Source organism: Nestor notabilis, unplaced genomic scaffold (genome assembly GCF_000696875.1).
Source record: "Nestor notabilis isolate BGI_N333 unplaced genomic scaffold, ASM69687v1 scaffold1509, whole genome shotgun sequence".
Taxonomy (NCBI): domain Eukaryota; kingdom Metazoa; phylum Chordata; class Aves; order Psittaciformes; family Psittacidae; genus Nestor; species Nestor notabilis.
In genome coordinates, this window is record NW_009943905.1 from 55,033 (window position 1) to 78,542 (window position 23,510).

Genomic DNA, 23,510 nt, shown 5'->3' on the forward strand with positions numbered 1-23,510 from the left:
TTGAATCTTCCCTCTTTCATTAGTCTTTGTGTTGGGTTATGATTCTTCTAAGTAATAAAATATTCTTAGCATATTCCAGAACCTGATCTTATAGTCCTTTGTATGCTAACCTGATCTTACAGTCCTTTGTATGCTCGGTGTTAACTAGAGCATCCAAAAAGCAAGTCACCTCCTTTTTCTCTTGAGATAAAAGCTAAACTTCTTTTTAAACTGAAACAGTAGGAAACTTCTTGATGGACAAAACCAGCAGTTATTAAATTTTTGTGTACTCTTATGTTTTAACTGCATGTCTGCTGGATCAGTTTCTGATCTTCACATCAGAATTCTTATTGATTTACATTTTATATTAGTTCTGTTATTACACTTTTTTATCCATTCCTGTTGTCTTTATTTCTTTAACTCGCGCTGTTGATAAGAATTACAGCAAGTTTTCCAACTGCATTTATGCACGGAAAATAGATCAATATCAGCTGCTCTAATGAAAATATTTCATATGCCTTGTGCTATCTGTTTCTTTTCTACCCATAGTATATTCCTCAAGGAGCTGGAAAAATATGAGCAGTTACCAGAAGATGTTGGACACTGCTTCGTGACTTGGGTAATGAAGTCAGACTTAGATTTAGAAGTAACAAGGGAGATAATAGGAAGCATGAAGGGATATATTCTTACTCTCGGGTCCCTTTTTAATTTGTAAAATTTGTAAAAGTACCCTTTCCTTCAAGTTTGAGTAAAAATGTGTTTAACTGGGTGGAGGGGGAAATTAAGGCACTGCTGTCAGATGCCAATGCTTAGATGCTCTTCAAGTTTATGCAAGTTGCTTAATCCTGAATTCATGTTTGCTTTAGTATCTTTGTCTTAGTTATGAATAATCTACTTTGGCACACATTGCAATTGTTTTCAGTCTTACTTGCCTGATGCTGCCAGCTCAGATGAGAGAATAATCTTGTATAGCTCAGTTTCTTAAGAGAGAAGATATGCTCTCTGATAACTGTAAAAACAGACATTACGCTCTCTGATAACCTGTGTAAATTTGCATTTTGTTCTGCAGGCAGACAAATTCCAAATGTACGTTACTTACTGTAAAAATAAACCAGATTCTACCCAGCTGATATTAGAACATGCAGGAGCATACTTTGATGTAAGTACGTTGTGCCCATCTTAAAAGTGTGCCTTGGCAGTTTGAATCATGTACTTGCAGTTGTGCTGAGTGCCTAATTTCTCAAGAAAATGCAAGTTACCGGGTACTAATGCTGCAATTTAGTGTCAGCTTAAGAAAATCAATCTTCCATCTCACATGGTTACGTGATACTGCTCAGTTGGTCTCATAAAGCTGTCAAATCCAGTGTAAAAGGTTGCTGTCACATATTAGAGCAGTTCAGAATGGGAAACACATTCTGGCAGCAACAACTGAGACATGAATCTTCAGCTCTCACAAGCACATTCTGCAAATCTTAGCACTTCGATGTGCTTAGTTTGCATTGTATGTGATAAAGATTGAAATATTTGTTAAATTCTTGAAGCACCTCTAAAATGTAATGGTTATATAGTGGTAATTCAGTTGACTGACATTGTTCAGAGCTGCTAAACCACCCACCTTGCTTATTCAGTCCCAAGGTTACTTGGTCTACATGTAGTACTCCGCTTAAGAAGGGACCAAATTGTAGCAGCTGTTAAAGGTTTTAGGGAGGAATTTGGGCCACACTGAATAAGTTTTGTTGGCATGTGTATTTACAGATTATTCAGTCAGAGTGCTCCATTTTTGTTTCCTTCTCCACTGTGCTGAGCCCACTAGCTGTGTAGTGACACCACAAATTTTGTTTAGAATTATTTCGAGGAGTAGATGGAAGGACATAATAAAAAATAACCAAACAAAAAAATCCCTGAAGTTCTTGAGATTAATTTCAAAAGTCTATCACTGAGGAGATGGGGATTCTAAACATTGTAAGGTAAACCTTTTTTGTGATGCCTCCATTAAACTTTCAGTGTCTGAAGAAGTTACAGAAAGTCAGGCAGATATGAAAAAAAAAATTCAAACTAAAATTAGTAAATACTATTTCAAAAAATCACAAAGGGCTCTGATAAAACTGTGTTAGAAATAAGTTCTTGTGACCATCTCCAAAGGAGCACCCTTGGATCCCTCTGTTTTCCAGTGTGTCCAGAGCTCTTCATCCGCTAATCCACCTAAAGTGGATTAGAAGTGTGAAGACCTAATTCTGTGCAAAGGTTACTTCAAGAGCTTCCATCAGTACCACCACCGGGCCATGTGAAAATGCCATGTGTATCCCATCTTGGGAATTTCAGATACTGTAATCATGGTTTGAAAGCACACAGTGGTCCATAACTTGCTGTTTGAAATTGTGTGGTTAAAATATATCGGATATTGTGTTAAGTGGCAAACATTGAAGCTTGGAATGTCAACCATGATCAATACTTCATATCTATAATTCTACTATCTAATTATCATGTAATTCTGTTTTCCTCCTTTAGCCTTGTGGAGGTCATTCTTTTTTTGTTTCTAAGTGGCTGTTTTCTTTTTAAGTGTTTGGTAACCTCTTTCCTTTAGTTAGAAAATGTTACTTCGTGCTCCCTCTTGTGGGGGAAAATGCTTTCTATGACAACACTTAAACTAGCAGGTGATGCCTAAGAAACCTCCACTGCAGCCTTCTTGTGGTAATCCTGGCTGTTCCCAGGAGCACTAAAATTTGTTTTCTTTTCTCTCTTGATAGTAACAAAAGAAATAGAGATTTTAATTTAAAAAGAAAAAAGGCATTGCTGCATGTATTTAGGTTTATTAAAATGCTTCACAGGTACCCTTGGAGGTAATAATCTTTTGTTTGTACAAAGTGAGCAGGCAGATGCACAACACAACTGTTTGCTGTGGCTGGAATATCTTGTCATCCTGTCTTTTTTTTTTTTTTTTTCTTTTTTGTCTCCTTCTAGTTCATGTATGTTACTGCATTATAGCCCTCAAAGCAGTCTATATTTGAGTGTTGGTGCTCACAGTCTCCAAATGTTTGCTTTTTTTCACGTAGGAGATACAACAAAGGCATGGACTGGCCAACTCTATCTCCTCTTACCTTATCAAACCTGTCCAGAGGATAACAAAATACCAGCTCCTTTTGAAGGTCAGTATTACTTCAGAGTTCTTCATCTGATTCTGCTGCTCTTAAGAAGGGAAGACTCTTGCTGAAATCATGAGGGTTGTTTTACACTGCTCTCTCAGACTCCAGCATCCTGAGCAGCCTCAAATATTGCTGCAATGCTTCTTAGGAGACGACTGAAAATGAAAGAAGGCATCAAAAATTACTTTTTTTACAGATTCCTGTAAATCAAAAAAGATACCTGTCTACTAATGTGTACTTAGAAAACATAATTTGCATTTCCAGAGAAAAAAGTAATTTATGGCCATATAGACAGGTGCATTTTTGTAATGGTTTCTGCAACAGATTCTGGCAAGCCATCAGCTATGTTTATGGTATTAAGTAATATAAAACATATAGAATTTATTTACATATAAAACCCTATACTAAAAAATACCTATAAAATATATATATGTATATATATGTGTGTGTGTATATATATATATACACTGATTACTGTAGAGCTGTTGCACAAATAGTTCTTACTTGTAACATTGCCTGGAATTATCAAGTAGTAGCTGTTAAAATAAACAAAACTTTTGTAAACCTGTAATCTGAGCTTTCAGTCAGTGGACAAATGTCTTGTTGACTGAGCAGCAGTGTTTTTGAACTGTGCTGGGCCTCTCTTAGGTAGCATTGCTTGTTTTGTAAGAGCTACCTAAAAAAGCACTGTAACTGATCTGTCTCTCCCATTTTTACTTGAGAACTGCCATGGATGATTGTTTTTAAAATTTCTGAAAAACATTGCAGCTATTTCAGGTAGTGTTGGATAGAAAAAAGTCTGTCATTTTCGACTGAAACATATTGTCTGTTCTCCCTTTGCAAAAAGGTGCAACTCGATTGAGTTATAACTTACAGAAATATTCTAGGCAGTGCTGTTTCAGAAATATTTGGATTTTGGATATTGATTCCAACAAATATTTTTTTAAAACTAAATACACCTTAGCCACTACATTATCAAAGTGATGGAATAGGTCTGTTTTACCAGTGTTTGCAGAACCAGATGGCTTTGCTGCGTAGTAAAACGGATTTATGCGGTGGTGGCTGGGTTTTCTTTTTCCTTTTTCTGGTTTTTTTTTTTCCCCCCCCCCCAATAAGAAGCCATGTAAAACATAGGAGGATGGAGAGTCCAAAACTTGAAGGATAGCTGAAACATTTTACTTTTCTAGAAGTTCTGCTTATTTTTCCAAACATCATTGAAGCTGCTTGCCTTCTGTGCCTCCTGGGGGATATTTAATTACACTTACTTTTCTGTGGAGTTCTCATGCAAAATTTAGATGTGATGATGTAGTGTTTTGCTGTGATGGCAGTATTGGCAGTTAAATAAAAATAGTGTAATGCTGATAATAGTAGGAATCACCTGGCTTTTTCTTTAAAAAGGAAAAAGGATTTTAACCTGAGGGGATGAATTAAGTGGACCTTTTGAATAGTAGAAGGAACACAATATGCCCTTTTGGTTCCATAAGTTACATTTTATCTTGATACTGTTCAGATGCTCAAAGGATGTGAGGAAATTTGAATATCAGCTCAGGTGCTGTTATGTTAATACCTATGGGACATTGAATGGACAGGGAACTGCATCGACCCGAATTCCACTACAGTGCTTCAGCATATTCCATTCTTTTAACTTCTGTCCATTATTTAATATTTCTTTGTATTCAAATATTTCTTCTGTAGGATGCTTTCAATGGTGCGAACACAGAATAGTGTCATTCATGGAATACTTGAAACAGTGTAAATCCTCTTATCGGCAGTAGTATAGAACACGTTTTTGGTGCAGTGGAGCAAAGACTGCCATGGGAGGCAGGGGTCCTTTTGTGCTGTCCTGCTTTCCACCATCTTCACAACTTGGCAGCTGCATTGTTCTGGGCCTCCATGTAGTACTGCATCTGATGTCTGTGCTTAGCAGGAAAAATGTTGTTCTTATTGCAACTTTTAAAGATTTTTTTTTTTTTTTTTTTTTTAAGCAGATGATCTTATTTAAATTAGATGTGGTTAACTGAAACCTTAGGCTGCTCCTTGAAGAATGGATCATGGTAAAGACTAAGTATGCTGTCATGTCACTGGCAGAGTAAGACATTCAAAAAGATTGTACAGGCCAAAAATGATTCTTTGCTTATTAGAAGTATTATTTGGTTGACTATTGTATTCATGTAGAAACACATGATAATGAGTACTCACATCTGCTCATCTTTTTCAGGAGCTGCTCACGTGCTGTGAAGAAGGTAAAGGTGAGATTAAGGATGGCCTGGAGGTGATGCTTAGTGTGCCAAAGCGAGCCAATGATGCCATGCACCTCAGCATGCTGGAAGGTGGGATTCAAACTGGCTTTCTAATTCAATTGTGTGCTGTAGATTAACTTTGTTTAGTAACTTCCTATATTACCGTATGCTGAAGATCTCATGAATGCGAATATTTTCTTAGCTTTGGGGTTTGTATTTGGAGGAATGTAAAATGCAAACTTATTTATGATAGACAACTGTTACTTTTTAAAAAGTTCTTTTATCCCGTTCTATAGCTCTGCCACTGCAGATTTTGAAAATATATAGGCTAACAAAGTTTTCCACTCACCTAAAATGTGTGTATCCTTGGCTTCCTTATGAGAGGCGCTTAAGTGTATTAGAGGGGATTTTACTGATTTATGTATCAAATAATTGTCTCCAAGAAGTTTGTCGTTTTCACATCTGTTCACTGCCTATTCCATAATAGACTTCTGGTTGAAATGAAATGTATCTTCTGGCAGTAAAATGTCAGCGTAAGCCAATTTAGCCTGAACCTTAGCCAGAACAGCATAATCATGTTCATGGCAGACAGTGAAGGTTGGATGTAATTGCTTCTATGTGCTTGGAACAGCTTACTGCCAAAATCTGTTTTGTAATTGGCACATTATCATGTATGATGGTGCCATCATACATTTAGTAATAAAAATGTTTTTCTTTGACATTTAAGTTTTTTTAGATACAAGCAGAGCTACCTTACCTTGCAGTTGCTGAATAAAGACTTACAGATGCTTTTAGTCAATATTCCTTTTCTTCCTGTCTACCTTCTAGTAGTAAAATGGAGCTTATAGTGGAATTCCCAGTATTGTGAAAGTTACTATAAAACTGATCTTGGTTTGACGTGTGATCCATGATCAAGTGAATGTTCAAAATAACCTCTTTTCCCTGATTTTAAGCAATGTTGGTCAGTTTGCAAGGATCAGTTCCAAATACTTTGTCTAGGAGATGGTGTAGTATAGATGCTGACCAGATTTGATAATAATTTTTTAACACTGGGAATGTGACTGGAGAATATCCTAGTCTTTTACATAACATAGTTTTCTAAGAAATCATGAATGTATTTTTGAGTTGTCCCATGGTAGACAAATATAGTGAGTGAGCACATTTCCTCTTTATGTCTCTGGAGGATTTTGAGTTCAAATCCTGAGGCAACTCGTCTCTGCTGCTGTCCATACTGTTGCCCTGTTTAGAACAGTGAGAACTATTGTTTTCTCAAGAAGGATGGTGCTCTTCTGTTCAGAGAATATTGGCAAGCAGTATCTATTTAAAAAACAGTTTAATAACGCTCAGAAGAGTATGGGAGGCTAATTTCTTTTATCCTGGGTCTCTATGAAGCTGTGTATTAAACTGGGAGAACACTGTACCACTATAATGAAAGTAAAAATGTTGATATTCTCAATCTTCATCTTTACATTATGTCTCAAGGTAAGCAATCCATTGTGGTTTAATGCTGGAGTGCTGATCGCATGGCAACAGCTCCAAGGTGCCATCTTTCTTCATCCCCTATTGGAACATGTTTGTGTGCTCATTGCATACATGGTAGGGAAGGTGTACCACCAGCAAAGGTGGCATCTGGGAGCTTGCCAGTGCCAGAACAACCTGATGTGCTGCCTGTGTCCTTGCAAATTGCTCACTTTCCACAATGGCAGAAAGTTTAAATCATTTTCATCATGGAAGAGGTTACCAGAAGCTGAATTAGACAGATATGTCATTTGTTGGTGAAATACTGCCAGAAGAGTTGATAAACTTCTTAACAGTTGGATCTCTAAATTTAGACCTAGACTTGAGCTACAGTTACATTTAGTATATTGCAATGTTGAAATTAAGTCTTGTTTTTAGTATTGCTTCCTTAGAATCCCATCTTTTGCAAACTGTATTTGGGGAAAAAATCACATTGTTTAGTAAAAGGTGTGCTTTTCAATTTCCTACTATTAACAACTTTTCGTGGGAAAACTTTCTTCTCTCTGGGTTTTTAGGCTTTGATGAAAACATAGAATCTCAGGGAGAGCTCATCCTTCAAGAATCCTTCCAAGTGTGGGACCCAAAAACACTAATTCGAAAGGGACGAGAGAGGCACCTTTTCCTTTTTGAGATGTCCTTGGTTTTCAGTAAAGAAGTAAAAGACTCCAGTGGAAGGAGCAAGTACATCTACAAGAGTAAATTGTTTGTAAGTATGGGAAAAAAAGTGATAATATTTGTGAAACTGTCTAGATTATATTGTGGCTACGCTCAGATGATTTAAGTGTAAATGAAAAACTTGAGCAACTGTTACAGTGCACTGAAAGAACAGCCTTGGAATGTGTAGACTGAATATCATGTTTGCTGCTTTGTCATGCTTTTAAGGAGAAAGAGTAGGCCAAATGCAATTACTGGAGGCTACACATCAGTCTTGGTGTGTCAGGTCAAAGGAAAATCAAGATTGGGCTGGACTGATTTTCTTTTAATTGTGTGTGTAATTGCTATTTGTATTTGCTTATTTGTATAAAACAGAAGGACGGAGGGAATTGACATGCTGCCTTCATCCTGGTTGTTTACTACCGCTGTTGTAGTAGTAGTCGTGTTAAGGATCCGTTTTGGTCATGTCCTACACATACTGATCTGGAAAGGCAAGAACTTGTTATGGAAAAGTCCATTCCAGAATGTCTACTGAGATTAGTGGTCTTGCAATAATGTTTTGTAAATAAAATGATAGCTCTTGTGGTCTACTGAAAGGATGTAAAGATGGAAATGTTTTGGGGTTTTTTTTCCATTTAAGAAAAAAAAGAATTTGCTCTTGCTTTCCTCATCTCTAGCATCTATGCTTTAAAAATGAGACCCTGGAATTCATACCTTTACCTTCCTGTCTCATTGGTTGCCTTGGGTGAGAGGAGCATTTACACTCCATAAATTTAGGTAGCCAAGTGAGAAGGCAGTCTCCCATGGCTTGCTCAGCATCTCTTAGAGGCAAGATTAGCTTTTCTACCAGACAGTTTAGAAGAAGTACTTGAAATTACTTCTTAGAATCACACTCTAAAAGAGTTGTTCTTCTGTCGATCCTCTTGGGATATATGACTTAAGTCTAGACAGTATAAATACTGAGACTTTTCTCCCTGCTTCAGCTCCTTTTCCTTCGTTCTTTCCCCCTTCCCACCTCCGTGTCCAAACTGGTAAAGCAGGTTAGTTCAAAAAATCTCTTTTTGCCATATCTTACTTTGCATGTTCTGCCACTTCATTTCCAACACTTGATCTTCCTCCTGATGTAAGGTAGCTAGCAGGTAACACAGCTGCAGCTGTTTTGTTGATCACACCTTTCTTTGGTGCTCTCAAGAACTTGAAATACAAAAACCTTCTAGAGTACTGGAGGGTAGTATCAGCTGCCAAAGCATTATGTGGAAGAGGAGACAGAGCTGAAAAATCAGTCCTTTAAGCTTATCATGTCAGTTCCTCTGGCAGGAATGTAGTAATAGCTTCAGGTCCTAGAGAAGCTGCTGGAAATCTTTAAGACTCTCATTGTGCCTTGTGTTTAAAATACAAGCATTCTTTTTGCCTTCACATCCTATTTGGCAAAATATCCTATAGTGCAGCTTCCTCCCATAGCAATTCTTATAGCTTGCTCTTTAGAAAATGCATTCATTGGGGTGTTGAAAGCATGTGTGTGGATTTGAGCCAAAGATCTGTTTGCACGTTACCCTGTCTCCTACCTCTAGAAGGTGGTTTTACAAAGGTGTGGTCCTTGTCTTTACTTTGGGCATGGTGACTATCATGGTTTCCGCGGCACAGGATACTTGATGGCAAGACTTGCATTAGAAGAATGTATTAACGAACTCCTTTCACAGGAGAGAAAGTGTCCAAAAGCAAATGTCTAAGGAGGACTATGGAAACAAGGCAAGCAGGTTTTACTTTGCCCAAATATTTTCCCAGTCACCAGTAACTGTCAGTTCAGGGTCTTCATTTATGATTCTGTGTATTCAGTAACTCATAACAGATTTCAGTTGTTCCTTGTAAAATTAATAATATTCACAAGTGTATCAAGGTTTCTGTATTTACTAGGCTTTAAAAAATAAACAGTGTTAAAAAATATACTATCTTGCCCATTCAGACTTCATATTGGGAAGTGTAGTAGGGTGTATTTTATTTGAATTACATAATGTAATGTTGATTTAAGTGTTCTACAGGCTCTTTAACACACATAGTAGTTGTTGGTGAGTCAGGTTTAAAACATATCACAGGCTTTCAAGTATTTCAGTGAAGAAGAGTCTTCTTTAGTGGAAAGAGATGACAAAGATGAAAGGGTAATGTGTTGGGTTGGGAATTTTTTTAGGAAAGAAAAAAAACAACAACAAACCAAGTTGGCATACAAGTGATAAAAGAAAGAAATTATTTTTACTTGGGTACTGTGTATCCAACATCTCTTAAAATGAACTGTATATGTGCTAGTGATGATGTATACAATGGGAAAAAATACAGCTTCCAGTAATGTAAGAAGCTTAGCAGCTGTCTTTTGGAGTGAGGATTCTTGTAGTTTGAGCTCTATTTCTTAGTTTGTAAAATTTTTTTGGAGCAGAGTCTGTATGAATTGTTAAACTGGAAGCCAATTCACATGATTGAGATGTTATTCCAGTTGCAAAGTCAAAACATTTTGGATGATAATCAGCTATTAAGGTCTGACATTAGAACATTCCTAAAGACTGATTGTTAATGTAGTTGTTCCACAAAATTCTCCAGGGAAACTACATTTCTGAATTATTTCATCTGTTTCAGAGGGAAGGAAACACATTAGGAAAGGATCCTTTTGCAGAAAAAATAACAGAGTTTTAGAAGATATCAAGAGAATTCTTAAGCCTATCTTAGCTGAGAAAAAACATTAAAATCAGTATGTTGTGAGTGTTCCCTGGAAATCAACAAGAGAAGTCAACACTTACTTTCTACCAAGCACTTTTCTTTAGTGTTATAAAGCTTTTATTGTGAAGGAAAAAATGTAAAATAAACAATTTGGTATTGAGATTATAAATGCTATTGTTTATCATTGCCTTACAGAAAAAAGCTTGCAGCTTTTCCTTTTTTGAAGAAACCCCACCACTGCCCCCAGAATAAAGGATCCTCTCTAGCATGAGTTAGACTTAAGCCTTTAAAAATCTCTTTAAACAGCAGATCTCATTTATTTAGAATATTAGCATCCCTTTGTGGCTTCTGAGAAAAAAATGCCATGTTATCCTAACAAACTTTTCCTAATTCCAGACTTCTGAACTGGGTGTCACAGAACATGTAGAAGGAGATCCCTGCAAGTTTGCTTTATGGGTTGGAAGGACACCAACTTCAGACAACAAAATCGTTCTCAAGGTAATTTTAGCAGACGTGCTTGTACAGTGTATATTAAGTGTTGTAGTGGTTGTTCATACTTGTTGGGAAGGCACCAAGTGATGACTTACCCTGCTTTAAGAGGGACAGCTGCTGACAGATAATTTTTTCTTTGTGTGTAAAGGATGTAGTATATATGTAACTCATGGCTTGACAGCACAGGGGAATCTGTGTAATCTACTAAAGGATTAAATAAACTTACATTCATTAGTAAGAGTTGGGAGAGGTTTGATTCCATAGACTTTCTATAGCTTGAATACTGCAACCACTAGGTGACAGAGCAACTGATAGGCCACAGACAAATCACAGCATCAGTGTTACATGTCAAACTCAAGCCATTGCCGCTTGTTGGTGATGCTGCTTTTCATGCTCCATATTTTTACACAGAAATTGAAACACTTCAAAAGATTTTATGTCTTTCTCTGGGCTACAGATGTTTTCAAAGATACTTGTCTTTGGATGAGTGTGTATGTAATGCCCGTAAATTATGTGTCTGGGGAAGGTATAGGTTCAGTAGTATTCCTTGCCTAGCTAGGAGAGTAGCTAAATCCATTTTTCCTGTGACTCCTGAGACCTACTGTTTCAATTGGAGAACTTTTTTGTAAAGCTGTAAGCAGCTAACAGGTAATTTCACAGACAGGCTGAGAAAGCTGGGGATGTTCAGTCTGGAGAAGAGAAGCTGCATGGAGACCTCATAGCAGCCATCCAATATCTTTGAGGCTGGAGACCTCAAAGCATCCTCCAGCCTACAAGGATGCTGGAAAGGGACTCTTTATTAGGGACTATAGCGACAGGACAAGGGGTAATGGGTTTAAACTTAAACAGGGGAAGTTCATATTAGATATAAGGAAGAAGCTCACTGTGAGGGTGGTGAGGTACTGGAACAGGTTGCCCAAGGATGTTGTGAATGCTCCATCCCTGGCAGTGTTGAATTGAGTCTTGGGTGACATGGTTTAGTGTGTGGTGTCCCTCCCCATGGCAGGGGGGTTGGAACTAGATGATCTTAAGGTCCTTTCCAACCCTAACTATTCTATGATTCTATGACTGTGTCTCTTAGCGGTGTTGAGCTGAAGAAAAGCTCATCTTCCCATTTCACAGAATCACAGAATCATTAGAGTTGGAAGGGACCTCTGGGGATCATCTAGTCCAACCTTCCTACCAAGGCAGGGCCACCTAGAGCAAGTTACACAGGTTAATACATCTACTATTAAACTTATGCTTTCACATATATTTCTGCCACTATGATGCCATATAATAAACAGCCACTCAAATTTATATGTTTTCCTAGTGAATTACAGGCTAAGAAGAGCTCACATTAGTTTTCTGGCAGCAGTTAATGAGTGCAAGGAAACTAAATGTACCATCACTGAATAATGCAATTTGTTCAGTCTTGATACTCCCATGATTTCACAGACAATGCTTTGCTGCCTGAAATGATCCTCCCGGGGTAGAGTAGTATAAAGGGGTTTTACTTAACAGCTCTCTGCATAAGATCATTTTAAGGTGTTGTGTTCTCCTCTTTGCTTAGAGCATAGCATATTTAGATAACTTATATGGTACATGAAAACAATTTTGTTGGGGTTTTTTTGGTTTGTTTTTTTTTTTTTATTTGTTTGGCTTTGAAGGTTGGAAACTAGTGCTTCCTTAGCTCGTTAGCTGCATAAGTAAATTCCATGAAAACCTAAATAGAAGATGTAACACATCTTTTGTGTTTGGCTTCTTTTCCTAAATGTTTTTGTTTGTAAAAGAAAAAAAGATCTTTTTCCGAACTGTTCATCTGTTCCTGCAACTTTCTCCATCCCTTTAGAATCTGTGTGTATTAAATATTTATAGTCTATTAAATATTTATAACACATATTAAGCCGATGATTTCAGGAGACAGCAGTTAAGAGAAGTAGGAAGTTTTAATTTATTTTTTCCCTCTCTGGATTCGCAGCGATGTTTATATTTAATTGTATTTCAGGTGCAGGTTTAAACTGGATTAAATAATCAGATGACGCATTGGGAACCTGGATAACAAGTCTTTTCCAGGGTATCTCAAAAATACAGACAATATGTTGCAGGCAGTTATTAAAATACAATCTCTAAATTAGCTTTCTACTTCCAGATATGTTTCACAAGTGGAAGGAGTAATACATGAAATGTGTTGTGAAAGTGTATCTCTTGCAGTATAAGTTGATTATTTCTTTCAGTGTTAGTAGATTATTATATAAAGTTATAATTGACCTCAAATGTAGCATGAGTTAAAATTACCAATGTTCAATCTGTTATTACTAAAAATCTTTAAATAAGTCGATCCACCCTGTCTCGCATGAGATACATACAGGGCTTTAGCCTTCAAATTATGAAAGAGGAATCTGAATCGAAATGAAAATATTTTTTAAATGAACAATATTAATGATATTGAGAAGTGTATAGTAGTGTTGGAGATTCAAAAAGAAGACAACTAGCTTGAATTTCCTTTTCTCTGTTCAAGTTTTCAGAAATGGCTTACAAAGTCATTCTTTATGCCTTCCTTTTTGTGTTTATTAGCTTGACTGTATGTGTGGATCTTCTCAGCTTTAATAGTCCGTTGTGAGGGTTTTGTTTCTTTTGCATATCAAAGGCATCCAGTATAGAGAATAAACAGGACTGGATCAAACACATCCGGGAAGTGATACAAGAAAGGACCATTCATCTGAAAGGAGCATTGAAAGAGCCCATCCACATCCCCAAAACCGCACCAACAACAAAACAGAAAGGAAGAAGGTAAGTAGTATTTGAAATAATTAGAGACCTCTAAGTACACAACAGCACTCTCTCCTCTGTAGCGTTGAATTTCTGATGACTTCTGGTGAGTTGGAGAAAAGCAAGAGTCGTTTTGGCCAGCTTTATCTTGTAATTAATTTCCAGTCTCCTGTAGTGGTGAATTTGTTGAGATTTCTGCTCTGAACAGTACCTGATTTATGTACATTCAGCCATTACAGAAGGGATTTGTACAGGATAGCTGTACATTTTAGAATTTTACAATTCTGCATGTGTAATTCAGGTCCTTGGTTTCCTTTTATGGAGCTTAAAATGTGTGACTGAGTGTTCTGCTTGCTAGCTTTGGTAAATGGCTAGGCAAGTATCTTGCCATAGTTCTGGCTTATTGGTTGTTGCCTTAATTCTACATGAGGTAGACCCTGAGCAAACGGATCTGTTCTCTTAAAGCATAGAACAGTGCTGAATATTTGATTTTTGCATCAATTAGTTTTGCTGGCTGGTGTCTGTTGGCACGCTGTCTAGGTGCCACTTCTTTAGAGCTGCAAGTAGGTAACCAACATGTTACAAACACAGTGCAAATATGGTAATGAAAACTGAATTATTTGCAGAGATGGCGAGGACCTGGACAGTCAAGGAGATGGTAGCAGCCAACCTGATACTATTTCAATTGCTTCACGAACCTCACAGAACACCCTAGACAGCGATAAGGTAAGTTTCTTAGGTGTTACTCTGTTCTGAGAGCAAGTGATTCATCCCTTAGTGTGAGTTAGTGCCCAAGATAAGTTCTTAGTACCTTCAGAGAAGAGGCATGGAAATATTCAACCTCTTAAAAATAGCTGTATGCAATAGAGAAAATATCTCAGTCGGGAGCAGGGATGATTGTTTAAATCTAATAGGTCATGAAGGGGTTATATTTGTTCCAAACTGAAACCACTTTGGTCTCATCTCTTCTGCAGTTTGGTTTTTTTCAAAGATTTGACCCAGTTTAGAAAGAAAGTTTTATTTTCCATAAAATATGATACTTACGCACAGTATTTTTCTTGATATGGGTCTCAGCCTTTCTGAAAACATATCATCTGCTGTTTGTATTAGCTTGAGGTTGGTAGTTGCCATGCGGTTTTTTGTTTGGTTTTTTTTTTGTGAAGGAAAAGTACTATCCAGTGTTCATGGGTTAGAGAGTAAGAGTGTTCACTTTCTGCATGAGAGATGGTAGAAATCACCGCGTTAAGGGGGAGTAACCAACAACACGATCATATGATACTAGTGCTAGTGTTTCCTTTCCTCCGTCTCTGCCTATAGATTCTGGCTGGGTTATCCCATAAGAATAACACAGCCAACATTTATCATGGGTGAAAGAAAGAGATAGGCATCAAAAAAGTAAAAATTCTTATAAAGCACATGTGTGTGACTTTGGAATAGAAACGTTTCTGACAAATGAGAAGTGATAGGACCTTGGGGGGAGGTAGAGATGGATAATAGAAGTTTGTCAAAAAGAAAAATTAATAAAAACATATAAGCTGCGAAGCAAATTACTTGAAAATGTGGTTAGGGATTTCTGGCCTATTACCTTATTGGGTAAAATTGTTCTGATGAGACATTCAAACTATGCAGGTAAATTACCAGTATATTACAGGGCAGCTAACTGAATAGGTTCTCAGAGTAATATTTTGACCATTCCCATCATTATCCAAAATAGAGTTAGTCTCTCTATTTTTGCATGTCACTTGAACTCTGTGGTTTGATTTTTCTTTTTTTTTCCGTGTAAAGAAGAGGAAGACAGAAGCGAAGTGTAAGTTGCTTAAGGCTGATCCTGTATTTGTCAAAAATAGCCTATGTTTTGACCTTTTGCATTTGTAGTAAGTTGGTCTGTAGTTTTGGTGGTGGCTTCTTCTAAGGATATGTTTATCCTTAGAGGAAAAAAGTCTTTTGATGACTCTTTACTGTTTTATTCTTTGCATTTTCTTGGCTATCTAGTGACTTACCAAAATTGCACTGTGTATACTAGAAAACCTTTAAGTTCATTTTTTATGCATTCTTAAGAGTTTAGGTAATTTATCTCACTCCAAAGCAAGAAATGCTCTCTCTGATTTCCCTGATTATTGACTGAGACGTCAAACTGTGTGTACGCAGCCTGGCTGGACTGTGCTAAAATTGAAATGGAGATGATGCAATCCATCTCTGCCATGCACAACCATTGCCCCTCTTCACTTGTTGGTGATGTACTGTTTACTGGGGAGTAGCATGGATTGTCTCCTCTTGCACTTTATGGTAATATTTCATGATTCATGTGAGAATTGCTAAGAGAGCTGGCCAAGTGAAATGCCCTCAGGATTGTCTTCCAATCCGACATGAGGAGGAGTCTTACCAACAACCTGTTTGACAGGAGCTATAAGTTAAAAGAAGGAGGAATGGAGATCGCTTTTAAATATTTTCCTGACAAATTAAGTTTTAAATTTGGTTAGTGAGCACAGTGTTGTTATTGAAGTATTTTCTAATTCTCACATTAGTGTGTAAAATTTTTGTTAGACTTTTCTTTAACGAGAAAAACAAACTGAAAACTGGGACACTCTTGATTTTACTTGTGCTACATATAATGTGTGTCCAAGGAAGGAATTTACTGTTTGTGCACTTTTTAAAAGCATGAATTAGAGTAGCTTTGCTCAATGTTTCTATTACATGGTCTGGTTTGTTAAGAGGAGAAGATTCCTTATCTGTTTAAAAATTAATAAGGAACAGTGACAGGCAGAAGGCCAGTAAAATCTGTGAGATATTTTAGCATTCTTGCTGAAGTACTTTCTCGCTTTGTGTTGAAAGTTCATTAGCTGCAGTCTATTTGGAAATGGACTGTTTTCTCAGCCTAAAAGCTTGAAGTATGTATGGATGTCTTATAGAGTAAAACAGCTTTATGGATTTTATGTGCTGTTGATGTAGTTAGCCAGATGGAGCAGTGGAACTCTTGGTTGAATATGGACCATATTGTAAACTGAGCTGGGATTCAAAATTGGAAAAAGACAAAAAATATCAAGTAGTTTAAAACAGCATTAATAAAGTGGTAAAAATGTTTAGTGCTTTGTTACTTATTATGCTGTGGCTGGACATTTTTCTGTTCACGTATATCCACTATTGTGATTGAGAAAAGACAACAAATACCAAACATGTCATAATAATCAACAGCCAAGTAAACCCATTCTTTTATTTTCTCAGACAGTTGAATCTTTTAAAATAAATGTTTTGGTTAGTAGTACTAAGCTGTTATACAAGGAGGAAATCAAGAGTGAAATCCTGTATCTGCAACTCAATATCTGCAGCTCTTTCTCACATCCTCAGATATACACCATGAAAGCTAAAAATCCTTAGCCTTGGCGATAAGTGGTTGAGTATTGTTCAGATGAGCTTCTTGCATCCTATTTTCTGACATAATTGACATCTAATCTAACATCAGAGAATAGCTTCACAATTAGCTTTTTTCTTCCCCACCCTGGCTTTTTGGGTTATAATTGTAACTTCTTACTCTCAGCTACACTGTACGTGTTGCTTTTCAGAAATGACTGGGATGATGCAATAGACCATATGTTTATGAAGCTGACATCCTTCCCAGCTTTGTGTCACCTGAAAATTATATTGGAAGGTGGGATTAGAATTCAGAATCATCTTGGCAAATGGGAGAAATTAGTTGGCAAAATACCATGCAATTTAATAGGAACATGTTTGAGCTTATATGAATAGGTGGAAATAGTTAACTAGTATTGAAAACAGTAAAAGTATTGAACAGCTTTTGAAAAGACAATCTAGAAGATATAGAGGCTCACAAGCTGTTTATTATTTTAAATGTGATGCAATTCCAGGAGGGTGAGGGGGTATTGGCTTGCAGAAGTAGGATGCTGAGCTGCAGGATGCAAAGTCATAGAATCATAGAATAGTTAGGGCTGGAAAGGACCTTAAGATCATCTAGTTCCACCCCCCCTGCCATGAGCAGGGGCACCAAAGATGATGTAGGATTCCTCAAGTAGGAAAGATTATAGCTTAATGAAAAATATTACTATAAAATTTCTGATCCTGATAAACTCAATACTGGGTTTCTTTTAGTTTTTTTAAAAAGTAAAATAGTAGAATGCTAATGATTGGACTCAATCTTAAAGGCCTTTTCCTACCTAAGTGATTCTGTATTTCACATTTCTGTTTTCCTTCTAAATCCGTATATTAGAAAAGTAGTAACTTGGCAAGTGGCACATCCACCCTCTAATAACACTGGCTTGTTTCTAGTGCCAGTATTTTGACAGTAGAGAATTCTAAGCATTAGTATTTTAATATAATCCACCAAAATTTCGTTAGTTCCTGTTGTTTCAACCTTCCTTTGATTTGATACGTCCATTAGACTTTTCTCTAAATGAGTGTTCCGAAAGTATTTTAATTAGCAAGACAGCAGTAAGTATTGAAAGTATCAAATGCCGAAACTCAGCCTCTGTTAGATACTGCATCCAGTTTTGAGTACAGAATTTCAGCAAAGTAGTGGTCCATTGCAAGAGTTCCAGTGGAAAGAAGAAGGAACAGACCCCCCCCCCAAAAAAAAAAAATTCCCCCCAAAAAAAAAAATTCCCTCCAAAAAAAAAAAAAGACCGATTAGACATCTACCAAACACAACTTCCAAGGCAAGATAAAGAGTTGGGACTAAAGATTTAAAAAAAAAAAAAAGGCAGGCCTTCAAGTGCGTAAAAGAGCAATACACAGTTACTAAACAGTCTTTCAGTGGATGGGATGAGATGAAAGCTTTCCTCTTTATTAAAAGATTGCAATTTTTTTTTTTTGATGGATATGAAAATGTGAAATCCTTTAGCAGAGCAATTGTGAAGGCTGGGGAATCTCTATAGCTGGAGATCTTTGAGAGCAGCTTGAGTAAATGTTAATCATGGGTCACATGTAGTTGATCATGCTCTAGTCGAAGAGAAGGAAGTGGACTAGGTAACTTAAGATCCCTTTCCAGCCTATTTTTGCTATCACGGGTTGTGTCTTCATGTTGTAAGGCACGCTAAATACATCCGTAGCACTGACCCATCCTGAAGTATTGTAAGGTATACTGGAGTAGAGAGTGAAATAGAAAATTTTCTGCGAGAGAAATTTCTAGTCTGTCAAAACATCTCAGTTTCTTAGATGCTCTTATTGTACCCTTCTCAATAAATATTTTGCCCATCACCTTTCACAGCATTCCTTCCATTCACCTTCTATAACTGCATAGCGAGCATTTTAGGTGGCTAACAAATAAAACAGATTACACTTGGCCCTTTCTTTCCGCCTTTCAACAGTTCCTAACTTCAGAGCTTGCTCTGATTTTAACATTTTCTTTTTAACTTGATCCAATGCATAGGAAATGGAGAGACTGAAGGACACAATATAGGCCAGATAGATTTTTTTTTTTTTTTTTTTTTTTTTTTTAATTTTTTTTTTTTACGTGCTTGTAGTAAGTGAGCTGGTAGAAATGTGAAACAATCTAAACTTCTATTTTGGTAGCTGAAAAGATGAGAGACTTTTAGAAGAAGAGCTGTTATATGTTGTTACCCTAAGTAGTAGAAATCATGATAGCTGCTGTGGGTGGTCAGTGGAGCAATATATTATTTTTAAGAAATTGTCTTTTGGGCCCAGCTGGTAACATTTTGTACTGCTGTCTATGTGAAGTTGTATTTCGTTCTCATGCTTCTTTAAGCTTGTGTGTAGTGCTCTGGAAAATGGAAAAAGGACTGAAGCAGCAGGAGACAACCGAGTATTTAGTTGTGCCAGCTGAAGAGAAAAGGTTCCCATCAGTAGAAAGAAATGCTAGTAAAAAACCAGACATTGCTCTGAGTTAACGCCTCTTTTCAGAGTCAGAAACCAAGTTTGGGCGGCTACCTTGTCAAAGCAAGATACACTTTGAGACAGCACTTTTGTGTGTCTCCCATTTCTTTTCTCCCACAGTGCACTTGTTTCCATTTTAAAAGGGGATTAAAGATTTTCATACTTGAAATAATTGAGAAATCTTATTAGTTACTCTCTTTCCTTTCCCTTCTCCTTAATGTAAAATAGCCATGGGACAGTAAATTTAATTTGCAGTCCTGAAAGGAGGCTATATGGCCTGATGTAAAGGCTGTTCTACATGGCAAAACTATTGTCAGTGGCAATGTTCCTAGATACTGGTAACAGATGAACTCTTGCTGTGGTGTCTCTGACTTCAGAAAACCTACACTAAGAATCCATTCAGCCAGTAAGCGTGTTACGGTTTTATCTTCTCTCTCTACAAGCGACAGTAATTAAAAGACCCAAGAGAGATGAACATAGATGGTTAACATTTATTTAGTAACAGCAAGGCACTGTGTCCCATGATAAGCTGTTTAATTAAACCTTGCACCTTTTTTAATCTGCCATTCTATTTCTGTCTGGCTTTTGTTTCTCATCTTGTCTCTGTCTCTGCAGTTTCCATGTTTCAGACATAGCCTCATTTATTTTTATCGTGCATGATTAATTCAGTTTACATAAAGGGTTTCTTGAGAAGGATGGATAAAGTATATAAAGCCCTTGTTCAGCCTAAATTTGGATTTAAATGGTTTGAAATTCTTTTCTCTTCAGTGCAAATCAGTCTCCCAGTTCTGCTGCGCCTTTTGCTCTTCCCTCCAGCTAGCCTAGAGAGCCTTGCCAAAGCTGTCCAACAACAGCTGTTGAGCAATGCGCTTAATCACAGACACTCCTTGCTGTCCAACTGCATTTAATCAGTGTGAAAGATGAAACTGTGTTCAGAAAGTGTGTTATGGAGAGAAAACGAGCAATGAAACAAAGAGGAAAGCAGCACTTCCTAACCATTGCTGTTGCAAGGAGAAAGAAGGGTGGTTATCCCAAAGGAGGGGAAAATTGGTAAATGCTTTTTTGTTCAGATCATAAAGACATAGATGTGTGTTGGGTAGAGAACATCATCATTTTCAGTGTGTAAGGCAGGAGCAGAGAAATCACACACCAAGTTGCATGTAGCAGCAGTAGTCCATGTTTGAGGATGGTGTGTAACTAACAATTGCATGCAGGAAGTGTCTTACACACTATACTGAAGTGTGATTGAATATTGAATTTCAGTGGAATTCTGACCAGCTAGGATATCTGATTCCCACACAGCCTGAAAGACTAGGATTTTTTTGTACTTTAATAGCTTCTGACACAGCCAGTTAAAGCCTTTGTTTGCTTTTTCCTTTAGATTAATACTATATAAAATACTCAGTGAACGTAAAATCTGAGAATATTTTTATTAGGGGAAGGCGAAGAAAGAATATCTATATTAAAGCCAAAAACATGCAGCCATTGCCCTGGTCACAAAGTATGTTTTAATCTCTCTTTGTAGGAAGTGAAGGGTCAGAAAAACAAGCAGAGCACCAAAGCTATGGTCCTGTAGGTATTTAGGAGAAAGTACAAAGACTACATGCAGTTGCTGGAAAGTATCAACTTGTGTCATGGTTAAACAGTCTTGGTGCTTGTGCTGATTGGCATACAGACTCTCCAGGGAAAAATTTGGTCTGCATTGGGCACCTTGTGAAGTCATACTTCATCAGCTTTTTTGTTAGTCCCCATCAGGCATACAGATGGTTTCAATTGTTTCCGAGTGTCTGAAGAAAGCTGTAACATAAATCAATACCAGAAAACAAGGGAAGGCTCTTTACTTTTTCCCCTTTGGCATAGTTTTGCATGGACTAAAAACTAATATAATATGGGAAAAGAGTGTAAGGGAACAGGAAATTTTTTAATAAGGGAGAAAGTAGCATGTTTTGAAGATTTTCAAATACTCCCCTGTAATTTGGGTACTGGGCTGTTTGGAGATATGTAATAGGAGCAATGTGATTAATATTTAGGCTGGACCTGAGTGCCCCTGATTTATCTTCCTTGAACAGTAGATGTATGACTGTTTTCTGCCTTTCTTGGCCCTTGCATTCCCCCAAGAAAATTTTTCTTCATTGAATGCACACACAGGCAAGGGTAGCCAGTAAGATTAGCAGGCAGATACCATGGGAAAGCTCTGGAGTTACTGCAGACCATCTGCTATGAGTTATGTCCTGTCGTTTGTTGCAGGCTTGAGGAAGAGAAGTTTGGAATTAGCCTTTGAGTCTTACTGGGGTTTTGCTGGTTTTGGCATTTGCTTTAAAATTCTTGGTTGATAACGAATAGTGTTATCCTAGAAAAGTTTCTATCTGGTGCTTCAGTTCCAGGCTTGTAATGAAAACCAATAAATAAGTAACAATGCAGTCTCTTATCTCCTTTTCCTAACACTCATGGGATGTAGCTGGCAGCAATATAAGAAACTAAATGTAATAGTCAAAAATAACATGGCAGGAACCATTCAGTATCTTGGTGTAGCACATGCTTTTATATTTGCTGTAGTTGGAACTCTCGCAGTGTATTTGTCCTCCTTTGTCTGTGTCGAGCATTGCAGGATTACCTTGCTAAATTGGAGTTTACTGGCTTGGTCCAAAATGACTGAATTCATAGAAGTTGCATACTAGGTGACATCTGATATGAATGTTGCACTGAAGCAGCCTGAGCTATAGAAATATTTACACACAAAAAGCTGAAGCAGCCTGGAACACCATTGCTGTACGGAAGGAGAAAGAATTCCCAGGCTGTTTGCTTAAGTTGGATGGGTGCTCTGGCACTGAGCAATCTTGGGAACTTCGCAAGGTTCTGATAATAATTTTCATTTCATGTCAAAGCAGATGAAACAATCAAAGAAGGAAGCTGAAGCTTAGGCAAAGTAATTCTAATGAAGTGTTTCGAAGAGGGGGAGGAAAAACCCTGAGTTTGCATGCTTTGAATTCAAGTTTCTGTGTTTTCATTTGGAGAATCAGTAAAAATGTGGAAGTTGTGAGCCTGTGTGGATTTTCTAGCAAATAGTTAAGTATTTGGGAATCTGATATGAAGAACCTCATTCTGATTTTGTACGGTGTGTCCTTCATGATTTTGTGACCTGCATGCATAAACTGTGAGTGGGGTGGGCAGTAAGCTCATTCAAGAAAGGTTCCTCTTTCTGCCTTGAATTCTCAAGGTAACAAAGCTCATGAGTGACTGTGTTTAGTAATATTGGGCTTTTGGTGCCTATTATCACCCATAAAATATATTCTGAAGCAACTACTACTTCAGCTTTCAGGGTAAGGAGCAGTCTAGCAAGAAAAACCGCTTAAATCCTCCGCCCAGCACTTCCACAACCGGCGTGCTTTGAACATAGGCAGAGACAAGCAGAGCTGGAAATCTGTTCTAAAATGCCAGAACTGCCTGATATTGAACTGATCTCTTCTTGATGTGGAAGGTCCCAGGAGCTTGCTGTCTCGTCCAAAATACAACTCCTGCCAGGCATCCTAAATAGGTAACAGCGTGTGACGGATGGTTTGATAACAAGCATTCATCTGGCTTCTCCCCCTTGTTTTTCCCCTCACAGTTGTCTGGTGGGTGCGAGCTGACGGTGGTAATCCACGACTTCACCGCCTGCAACAGTAATGAGCTGACAATCCGCCGTGGGCAGACAGTGGAGGTCCTGGAGAGGCCCCATGACAAGCCCGACTGGTGTCTGGTTCGAACCACGGATCGGTCCCCAGCTGCAGAAGGCCTGGTCCCCTGCGGGTCCCTCTGCATCGCTCACTCTCGCAGTAGTATGGAGATGGAGGGGATTTTTAACCACAAAGGTAAGAAATGATGGAAATGAAGTCTAGTAGTCAGCAACACAAGTTTGGGGTAATGGGGAATACCGTGCAGATGGGAACTTCTGTGTTCTTGCACTGTTTTGGTTTCTAGGTTTTAATTCGATAAAACACAATGCCTTTAGCTACTTGCAGCCACACTGTCTATTCCAAACTAAGCAGTTGGCAATTCCTAGTGTTAAGTGAAAATACGGCTGAAGATGGGGAAGAGATATAAGCAAATTATGTCTTGGTGAAGAGAGTTACATATAATGTTAGATCAAGTTGCAGTGATAGGAAAATCTATACCTGTCGTGTGCTAAAAGAGGGGAGGGAAG

General features: G+C 37.7%; 1 protein-coding gene across 1 annotated transcript in view; it reads left to right on the forward strand.

Moving 5' to 3' along the window:
• LOC104411671 (triple functional domain protein-like) overlaps positions 1-23,510 on the forward strand; it is a gene marked incomplete at its 5' end in the record, with an annotated part of 141,820 nt that overhangs the window by 53,836 nt on the left and 64,474 nt on the right. Inside the window, 9 exon segments of the mRNA XM_010022152.1 lie at positions 529-598; positions 1,049-1,138; positions 3,033-3,125; positions 5,341-5,452; positions 7,396-7,586; positions 10,637-10,738; positions 13,362-13,504; positions 14,110-14,209; positions 22,935-23,178. Of these exon segments, the coding sequence (XP_010020454.1) occupies positions 529-598; positions 1,049-1,138; positions 3,033-3,125; positions 5,341-5,452; positions 7,396-7,586; positions 10,637-10,738; positions 13,362-13,504; positions 14,110-14,209; positions 22,935-23,178 (1,145 nt within the window).